The sequence below is a fragment of the Cyprinodon tularosa genome, unplaced genomic scaffold, assembly GCF_016077235.1.
Source record: "Cyprinodon tularosa strain WSP-4 unplaced genomic scaffold, ASM1607723v1 ctg676, whole genome shotgun sequence".
NCBI classification, from domain to species: Eukaryota; Metazoa; Chordata; class Actinopteri; order Cyprinodontiformes; family Cyprinodontidae; genus Cyprinodon; species Cyprinodon tularosa.
Genome location: NW_024039425.1, coordinates 19,585 through 30,654, shown reverse-complemented (window position 1 = coordinate 30,654; position 11,070 = coordinate 19,585). Strand labels below are relative to the sequence as shown.

The 11,070-nt window shown below is 37.6% G+C and overlaps 1 protein-coding gene across 1 annotated transcript; it reads left to right on the top strand.

The window, feature by feature from the left end:
- Window positions 1-1,563: 1,563 nt before the first annotated feature.
- On the top strand, window positions 1,564-10,448 carry btbd3b (BTB (POZ) domain containing 3b). The gene is made up of 4 exons (XM_038267538.1): window positions 1,564-2,546; window positions 3,770-3,860; window positions 6,871-6,989; window positions 8,066-10,448. Exons 1-4 carry the CDS (start codon window positions 2,215-2,217, stop codon window positions 9,096-9,098), a joined length of 1,575 nt encoding a protein of 524 aa, XP_038123466.1. The 5' UTR covers window positions 1,564-2,214; the 3' UTR covers window positions 9,099-10,448.
- The last annotated feature ends 622 nt before the right edge of the window (window positions 10,449-11,070 follow it).

Here is an 11,070-nt window from a genome sequence, read left to right as displayed (position 1 = left end):
CCAGGTATATACAGTATATCAAGATAAATAAGGATTAAGGTGCAAGTGTACATGTATCACACACAATGAAAAACAAGATAAAAATAAGAAATAAAAAATAAGAAAATACAAGGTAGTATCACAGAGGATTGAGGTGTCATATGTACAATCCGGATGGCTTATAAACAGGTGGATTTACTTTTACGTTAAAGTGTAGTAGGTAAGGAACAACGGTGAGGTAGTGGTATGACTATTCTATTTACATATTTTCCACATTCAGCATATTGCACAGAATATTGCACAGTCAATAAATAAAAAACTATAATATAGCTGCACAGTGGTTTTTACAGGAGTAATATATATATATATATAACTCCTGTCTATATATATATATATATATATATATATATATATATATATATATATATATATATATATATATATATATATATATATATATATATATATATATATATATATATATATATATATATATATATATATATATATATATCTATAGATATATAGATCTATATATCTATATAAATGAATTAAAATTAGCTTAAAATGTATACATTATACATTAAAACACCCTCCATTGTTCAAAGAGGGAGAGTTTTTTTCTTAAAATCTTCTTTGTATATCTTTGTGGAGCTAAAATGCACAACAGATATTCAATTGCTTGGTGGGGGTGTAAATAAACAACTAACGAAAACATACTGTGCACGTGCCAAGTTTAACAAGAAGGACAAATAATCTATATGCTTTTAGAGTACATTGTATTCTTAGCTTCATGTTCTCTACTAACAAGATGATAAAAGATTTTTTTATGTTGAAGACCGTCTTGTTTTTCCAAACAACCACTCTTTGAAAAGACAAATCATACTGTTATACAAGGTTTTAGGGATTAATCAAAAGTACATTTCTAAACTCCCAAACAAAAACATTCCAACAATCACATTTCTCTGAGGGTATGCTCTTTGTTTTTAATACTTTGTGGGGCCCATTTTTGGGGAAAATGGCACGTTGTGGGGACTGGCTGCTCTTTGTGGGGCCCAATACTCTGAACCCCAGGTCAGGAATTGTTGTTTTTGAGACAGGAGACACGTTCGGAACTAAGATGGGAATTAAATTTAGGTTGGGGTAAGGTATGAACCAATAATGGTGAGGGTTAGAGTCATGGCAAAGAAGTCTTTAAAGATTTAACATGCAATATTTATTATCTTGTTGGAAGAAAACAGAGCTTTTAACCTACCACAAGGTATGTGTAAAAGCTATATATATATTCAAGCTGCTCTGTACAGTAGTAAAAATCTTATTTTTGGTTTATTTTTTATTATGGAATTGAAATTGGATCCTTTGGCTGCAGGTAAATGAAACACAGGGAGGCTGTGGATTAATCCATCTTTCTTATTAAAATATGACTACCACTTTAATTGAGACGTAGCCAATTACATATTCAAGTATTTGCAGCTCGATAGGCTGAATTAGCCAATCATAAATGCTGTCTGCTGCCATTGGCTGAGCTCCTGAGAGAGCTCTAAACTGAGCTTAGAGGGGGGCGGGGATGCGGGGGCTCTGGATCTCTTCTGCACTCTTCCATTCAACCTCTGTAGTCAGCAGAACGAGAAGCTGAGAGGAGCAGCGCAGCGCAGCATCCACAGCTCCTGCATCCTTTAGATGAGTCGGCTCAGAGGAAGAGAAGAGAAAAAAAGATCCTATCTGGCAGAGAAAACAGACGAAGGCAGGTGGAAAGTGGATGAAGCGCACAGAGGGAGAAAGAGGGCAAAATGACAGGACCTAAGTAAAAGGTGCTGCCTGAGGACAACTGCAGCGATACTAAATCTGGAGCTGTCAGGACAACCCTCAGAGAGCCAGCAAGTGAGAAAGGCAAAGAGAGAAGGAGAAGAGAAGTGGATTTAAAGAGATGATCTTATCACTCTGGACAAGCTAAGATGGGAAACAGGAGAGTATCTCCATCATCAGATCAAACTTCACATAAGGGAAAATCCTTCTAAACATCAATTTGAACCTCATTCTTCAGGGAAAAGATATATCCTAGTTGTTCCTAAAGCTAGTGGAACAAACCTGACACAGGACACCCACTGCTGAACTGCTGAGTGCATCTGGTATCTCTCCTCACCTCGTCCCCTTCAGACCTCCATCACACCAAGCTGCTCCTGCTGGATGTCTTCTCTGCATGCTCTCCCACTGCTCAGCAGTTGAAAAACACTCATGGTCGATGCCAAGGGAAGGAACATGAAATGTCTGACTTTCTTCTTAATGCTACCTGACTCAGTGAAAAGCAAGTCAAGCAAAAGCTCCAAGAAAGGGAATGCCAGCAGCAGCTCCAAACTGCCCCCAGTCTGTTATGAGATAATTACCTTGAGGAGCAAGAAGAAGAAGAAGATGTCTGCGGAAATTTTCCAAACCAAGAAGCCGGCGTCCACCCCCACCACCACCACCACTACCACCACGGTACAGGACTACCAGCAGCAGAACATCAACAACAACAACACAATACAAAACTGCAACTGGCAGGGGCTCTATTCAACTATAAGAGAAAGGTACATATGAAAATCAAAATTTCTTTGTGCTAAAACACATAATACTCATAACTCCATTTTAAATTTTATTTTTGTTAGTTTTTTTTATAGTTTCTTCTCATCTCCAGAAAATTTTCTAACTTTTAAATATCCGTGAAAAGACTTTTTAAAGCGGACCTGATTTTCCTCTAAAAATTCCTGTCCTGTATCTTAACATCCCATTCCTTTCTCTGCTGAGTAACATTGGAAGAGTAAAAGGTTGACATTAGCAGGTTGTGGTAATTGAATTATCAGCTTTTTTAGCTTGCATGCAGCCTCAAGTTAACAGATACTGCTTGTGGCTTGCAAACTATAGGTTTAAAACAGCATTAAGAGAAGCGTGATGCATGTCGGTCCTCATATCTGTATACAGTTCTTGCTTTTTACAACTAGAAATCCTTTCAAACTGTGTTCATGAGTTGGTTGTGTAGGAACTCTCTTTCAGCATCTGACAGGCAGTGCTAAGCAGTCAGCTTGGGAGGGGCAGCCCTGCATCACACTGTTTAAATAGAACATTTTATTGGTCAATCCAGTATTTTCTATGAAATTTCATTGAAACAAACCTAAAATGTAAAGGTTTTTAGTTTTAAGAATATAAATGTTCTACACCTTAGCATCCCTTAACAGCAATAACTGGTCCATGCCTCATTATGGGTGTTCCCTCAGCACTGACCTCAATCTGTGGGGGACACCTCTGTTGACAGCCTCTCCCATTCCTGCAGAGTTCGCTCCTCTGATACGACAGAGAGCAGACAGGCAGCAAGTGTGTTTGATATGCACAACAAGCAGAGCCTAATCTGTGCTAGAAGCCAAATATTTACTTTGGTCTTTCTGCAAAAAGGCCCCAGCTGTTCGAAGCAAAACATGGGTTTTTATTTTAGACCTTGCTTTGTTGTCTTTCCAGAACATCAAGAGGGCTGTTTACCCACCCCAGTGACATGAACTTAATAATATATGAGCACAGCTTTATTGTTGGTTCTATTCTTTCACAGTAGGGGATTTCCATTAAGTTTATTGTCTTGTTCTCCTGTCCTCATAAAAAAAAAGAAATTAAAATGAATGATATGAGAAAAATCTATTGGTTTCTGATAAGATTGTTTTAGTTTAAATGAAGCAAGACGGACAGTGCAGAATATGCATGCTACCATGAAATAAAACCCATCGACATATACTAATTTTGTCTTTCTGATTCTCTTTACTTTTAGAAATTCAGTGATGTTCAACAATGAGCTGATGGCAGATGTTCATTTTGTTGTGGGTCAGCCTGGAAGGACCCAGCGGCTCCCAGGCCACAGAGTAAGAATACATATACTTGAAAATAATGGTAGCGAGTAAAGAAATGTGACAAAAGGAAATCAGTGTTCATATAAGCTCTTACCATAGAAACATGAATTTAATTTTCCTCATTTCTGTTCACCCATGGAGGTAAAATCTTTAGTGCTGTGCTCACTTTTGTACCATGTGTCTTTTTGAGGCAGTCATCAATTATTTATGTAAATTAGACTGAGAGTGAACAAAAGGCGGAAGGGGTCTCCTCCTCAGCAGTCATCTCACAGAGAAGAGATTTGCCCTAGTCTTAGTTGAAAACATGCTTTTTTTAGACTGACATGGATATAATTAACTTTTAATGCAACACAGAGGAAAGACAAGGTATTCAGACTTAAGGCTGGTTTATGCTCAAAAACCAGGTCGTCTGTGTGTGTGCCGCAGTTAACGCAGACATGTCCCCGCCCCCTCTGCAGACACTCTGCTGCACCTCTCCAAAATTGCAGGTGACCACAGACAGTGCCGCAGACAGGACGCTTCTTAATGGTCAAATCTACATCCACCCTACACTATGTGTATTTCCTTTTTGGTACCATACTAGCCTGTTTTTTGTTTATGACCGCCATTTTGGAAAATTTGGTTATTGTCACTCTTGCATTGTGGCCTGGAATAACATAGCGCAGACCACGCTTCAAAATTGGGTATAAATAAAAAAATATCTGCGTCATACCTGCGAGAAGCTCACTGCGACACCGTGCTGCGGAAGTACAGTATAACCAGCTCTTTAGAGTGTTTCAATACCTGAGATGTTTAGTCCATCTTAAACCAAATTGGATTTGTTTTCCTTCTTGGTACTGTTTATTTGTGCAGTTGTGAACAGAGCCATTGCACTTTGCTGTTGACTAGAACAGCCATACCAAAACCACCTCCTCAAATGGTCTTGGTATAAGGATTTTTTTAGGCTTTGAATGTGATTCACGCGATTCAACATAACCAGATGCATAAGGGTTTTGCAAGCTTGTGGCACACACTCTCCTGTAGGAAGCTTTGTATTGCAGTACAACAATCAAACTAATAAACAATGGTTTTGTGTCTTTTCTGTAAAGCATAAAGCTATATGCAACTTTACAGATGGGTTATCAAAACTTTTTCATCAACTAATTAATATATTTGCCTGAAAAGGATACTACAGACACCTTATCCTTATTTCTGCTACCTCAGAGCATTTAGTGCCTCTATCTCAGACACATGTGCCTGACAAAATGTTTTAGCTCTGTTTTTAGTGACAGGCATTCATTATCAGCTTTTTATGTTTGAAAAGGAACTAAAAAAATTAAAAGTTAAAAGATAAAAAAATTGGTTGGACCAAAGTAAATGAAAAATAAGTGTGCAAAATGCCTTATGAAGATGTTTGCATTCATATAATGTTTGACTGCTATAAAGCATTTGCACATGACAACATTCAAACTGTGTTTTCACAACAAATATAATTTTTGTAGTGGTAACCTTAAATGCTTAGCCATTCAGATTTAGTTTTATGGTCAACTTGTTACTTGATGTTCGTCCTCTGTGCATGTCTTCTGCCCGCTCAACCTATTGCTTTTTTAAGATGTTCAGATAAATATTTAAGATCTACTTTCCCTTGGACCATATGCCTTCTGTGAACCCACTTTAACTTTTATGATTACTTTCTTTAAAAACAATTACTAAAGATTAATCTGCTAAGTTACTTTACCTCCTTAAATCTGCCCTTCCAGCCAGATTGGCTTCCAATAGCTTTATTTCTTCCATTAGGTATATTATAGTCCAAATGAATTATATATGATTAGGAGCGGCAGTGTCCTTTGTGCGTGTAGAGAGAACAGTTATGGAAGGATGATTTGATGGCCCTTTATGCTGAGACATTAAACCAATAGGATATAAAGATGTTCAGTTCTTTAATCTTCTTTTTTTTTTTGGTTGGCAGAAACTTACACATTGTTATCTTTACAGGTAGTTCCTTGCCAAACAAGTAAACAGCTAAAAGCATGGTGATTAAAATATCTGATAACTATACTAGAAAATTAACAGAATCATTCAATATTTATTTGGTCTTTAAGGCCAAAAACAATAGCTTTACTTGTGTGTCCTAATAATGAAGGAGTCATATTTTAAAATTGTATTCTAGCAATTGATAATTACTTCTTTCCAAGTGCTCCCCACCCTACTGGCTGCAATTTAAAGAAATTCATTTGTGGAAATGTATGCCACCCACATAGTCACCTACACATACTTACAAAAATGGTTCCACACAAAGATCCAAAGCCTAGTTTATAAACATGATTATGGATCCCACGGATTATAAGGGAAGTGTGCCTATTAATAAATGCTGATGGTTGCATCTTATTTCATCATGAATTCCGATAAATCATTAATTCCAGCAAACTAAATCTTTAGAGCACTCTGTTAAGTATCTAGAAATCTGCCTCCTTGTCCGCTGGGGGAAAAAAAAGAGCTGGCGAAGTACTGCCAAGAAAATTGAAAGATAAAATATTTCCTCGACTTAAACTAAAATCGGTGCCTACTCAGATACTTGGATAACATCTTATATATTCACAGAACCAGACTCAGGCTCTTAAATCAGTTTGTTTACTCTCAACAGATTGATGCACAGACATGATCTATTGAGTCATGGTTACCTCCATTTTTTTTTAAGTGCTCATATGTGTTTTACAAAATTGTCTGTATAAAATAATTAAGAGCCTTTCTCAGTAATTATTGGGAGAGCTTTCATTTGCCATCACAGGCATCAGACAGTTTTTCTACAAACAAGCTCTATGCACATTATTATAGACCATCATCTCTGCACAAATTGTCTGTCTGTCTGTGGTCAGATGCCAAATGATGATATACATGAAAGCTCTACTCTAAATGACTAACCAGATCGTTATTTCAAACTTAATAGTTGGTAATGGAAAGAAGCAGAGATCCTACTTTCCATGTGGATTTTTGATTGATATTCTCTCATTTCTAATGTTTTGTTTTTTTCTTCTTTCCATAGTATGTTTTAGCTGTGGGAAGTTCGGTATTTCATGCCATGTTTTACGGCGAACTTGCAGAGAACAAGGATGAAATCCATATACCAGATGTGGAACCAGCAGCATTTCTTGCAATGCTAAAGTAAGGAGGGTCTGACTGTTGTTGTGTTTTAACTTTTTTTCCAGGATTATTGTTGCTCAGTTAAGTTTTGGATTAGATGCTCAACGCTTTAATGACCAAGTATGTCTTTGCAAATGAATCAAGTGTGTTTTTTGTACAGCGGCCTTCATTGCTTTAGATCTGTTCTTAAACTATATTAAGAAAAGAAACTCAAATAAAGAAGCTCCAAGTACCTAATGAAAAGAAAATATTCATTGTCAACTAGTTTATTATATCTATGTCAGCTTATATGTCCTACAGAAGGTGTTACGTATTTTTTTAGAAACATCCGATGTACAATAGAATTGAGTGGATTGTGGATTCTAGGGTGGTGAGCTGCTTGGGTTCTGCTCCAGCACAGTATCCCCAAACCATGAAACCTCCTCCTACATGTTCCACAGTTAGTAGTGGGTTCCTCCCAAAAATGTGTTATTATAAAAGTACTCTAGAGAACAAAATAATCCAGTTTTTGACTCACGTGTGAAGAGATTATTAGGTGCTGATTTTTGTCTATCATTACGCTGAGTTTGCTCTTCATTTTCATCATAGAGGGCTAAGGTTTCCTCTCTGCAAAACCTCTCATGAAAGTTAAACTTGCTTAAACTTGTTGTGCGGCCTTTCTAGCTATGCTTACACACTTTCACTAGAACCACACAGTCTGCTTTCAGGTTGATATTTCATTGTTGCCATTGTTGTGATGCACCTGATGCTATACATCAATGTTTAATTTTAGCTTTATAAATATAATTCAATGAGGGGTTCTATTTTTTTCCTCAACAGAAACTGCAATTTAGTATTTATATCTAAAATTGACGTTCAAAGTTGTTTTTAGTTCTTAAGGTTCTTTAGGTAAAATTAAGATTTTTCCAGAAGTTGTACAAAAACCAAATGACTTTGCATTTGAGTGTCATGTTTCAGTAGTTTCTGCAAACTTCATTTTAACACTGTTATTTCTTTTTTAATCCTATATCACGTGTTTTTATGAAAATGCCATGTAAAACATGTCTACAATTCATTGGTAGGTGAAAGTTAAAATTGTCTCAATTCTATCTCAACAGGTATATATACTGTGATGAAATTGACCTGACTGCAGACACTGTGCTGGCCACTCTCTATGCTGCCAAAAAGTATATTGTCCCTCACCTGGCACGTGCCTGTGTCAACTTCCTCGAGACAAGCCTGAGCGCCAAGAATGCCTGTGTGCTGCTCTCCCAGAGCTGCCTGTTCGAGGAGCCGGAGTTGACACAGCGCTGCTGGGAGGTGATTGATGCCCAGGCTGAGCTGGCATTACGTTCAGAGGGCTTCTGTGACATTGACTCCCAGACCCTGGAGAGTATCCTACAGCGAGAGACACTCAATGCGAAAGAGATAGTTGTGTTTGAGGCTGCACTTAGCTGGGCCGAGGCCGAGTGCCAGAGACAAGATCTTACATCTTCTACTGACAACAAGCGTAAGGTCCTGGGTAAGGCCATGTTCCTCATACGTATCCCTACAATGGCTCTGGATGACTTTGCCAACGGAGCAGCCCAGTCTGGCGTGTTGACACTTAATGAGACCAATGACATTTTTCTGTGGTACACAGCGGCCAAAAAGCCTGAGCTGAAGTTTGCAAGTCAGCCTAGGAAGGGCTTGGCACCACAGCGCTGCCACAGATTTCAGTCCTGTGCCTACCGAAGCAATCAGTGGCGCTACCGGGGCCGCTGCGACAGTATACAGTTTGCTGTGGATAAAAGAGTTTTTATCGCCGGGTTTGGTTTGTATGGATCTAGCTGTGGCTCGGCAGAGTACAGTGCGAAGATAGAGCTGAAGCGTCAAGGTGTACTGCTGGGGCAAAACCTCAACAAATACTTCTCCGACGGATCCAGCAACACCTTTCCAGTATGGTTTGAATATCCAGTCCAAATTGAGCCTGATACCTTCTATACTGCCAGTGTGGTTCTGGATGGAAATGAGCTGAGCTACTTCGGTCAGGAGGGGATGACAGAGGTACAGTGTGGTAAAGTGACATTTCAGTTCCAGTGCTCCTCAGACAGCACCAACGGCACAGGTGTACAAGGAGGGCAGATTCCAGAACTTATCTTCTATGCTTGACAACAGTACTTCTTTCATTTTAGTGCACTTAATGAAGCTGAAATTGATCAGTTGTGTATAGTGAAAGGTGTAATTTATTTTCGTTGCAGCTTGATATTCTGTGAAATGTTTTCTTTACTTGTTTGGACTTGAGTAAATGGTCCAACACCAGGTCAATTTGCCCCTTCACCATTTCAAGGCACGTGCCATTTTAACCCAGTTTTAGTTGTACTAAAGCAGCATGTGTAGATTAATGACAGTTTTTTACAGTTAAGTATTTTCATAAATCTTGACGGTGAATAGCCATAGAAATCCTTAAAGCAACACTGTGTAAGTTAGAACTGAAGAATTTGCTCAAATAAGACATAATAAAAGATTTTTCACATTAGTATAGATCACTTGGTGCACACTAATGCTCTGTGTAGACTACCCTTATCACAAACTCGTGTATGTAACCTGAGAGGGTCAGATCCACTACTGAATGAGTCGTGTGATTTAGAGTGCCACTTTGTAGCAATATGAGCTCTACTTAAACACGAGCCAAATTTGTTAGAAGTTGTTAGACAAAATAAACATACAACACTTAACTGGTTAGACATATTTTTGTTCCTTTATATAAAATTTGTCTAGAGGGATGAATTTGGCCTTGTCTCGACGAAAAAAATTCACGAATTCTCGTTCTGCTGCATCAAAAGTCTATCAGATTCCAAAACGTGGATGCAAACTATTGAATTTTGCGACAGTACAGTGCTGCCAATGGTCTTCAGACTGCAGGCACTAAACCTGGAAGTTAAAGGGTTTAAAATCTATAACCCTGCAAATTACATTACATAAAAATGTATCTAAAATGGGTTAATTTTTCCCAACAAAACAAAATGCTCTTCTCATAGTGATATTTGATCCCCCAGTTGGATGTAAAGTTTGGGTTAGAGGGAAGTCTTCCCAATTCGTAGATATTTTAGATTACAAATTCTTACTGAACAGCTGTTCTGCTCGTTACCTAGTTTATTTCATTCTTCATTGACTGAGTTACAAACAGTATTACTTTTTGGGAGAGGTAAATTGTAACTAGAACGACTTACTTTTTTGAGTTATTAGATGAACAATGATTTCAAGTATTATTTATTTTTATTCTAAAGCTGGATATGTACGTACATATGAAAATATGCTGGATCGTCAGGATCCTCTCTGGCTTTAAACTGCACTTTTTTGTTGATGTAATTTTAGTTACCTTCAGAAAGAAAGGAAAATATATTGTTAGCTGCAGAGATCAAGATGTTTTGGCATAAAATGTGAAAATCAAATCAGCCTTGAAAGACCTTGAAGATGGTAGCTGAAGCTGGGAAGCTGTAAATATATATATATATATATATATATATATATATATATATATATATATATATATATATAGTATATAAAACTTATAGTATATAAAACCCTGAAATTTTAACTGAGTTCCCAAGTTTTGAGCACTTATGAAGTAGTGCAAGCGTAGGGAGAAATTGGTTCCAAGCATTTCCAGCTCCACAGCACAGAATCGGGGCTAATCGCCTAGTTAAGTGACCAGGATGAGGCAGGGTTTTGACTTTCTGGACATGGATTATCCACCTCTGCTGAGAATTATTTATTTAGAAATCTGCAGCACCCAAAAAAAAATGATAAGCATTGGTCTTGAGAGTGCTTTATCTGTTCAATACATATGGCATTTACAACCTCACAATCAGATAAATGTGTGTGTGTGTGTGTGTGTGTGTGTGTGTGTGTGTGTGTGTGTGTGTGTGTGTGTGTGTGTGTGTGTGTGTGTGTGTGTGAATTACATACCATAAAAAAAAAATGTATGTATGAAATGGCGAAGGGTCAAAAGGACCTAAACCAAGGTGTAGGACCATTTAAAACATTAAGTCTCGGAGTTATCCAAATAAATAGATGAACTACCTTGATGTCTTGCTTTGGAACAAATAAAAAATACTTTGCACTATAAGTGCATGTACAT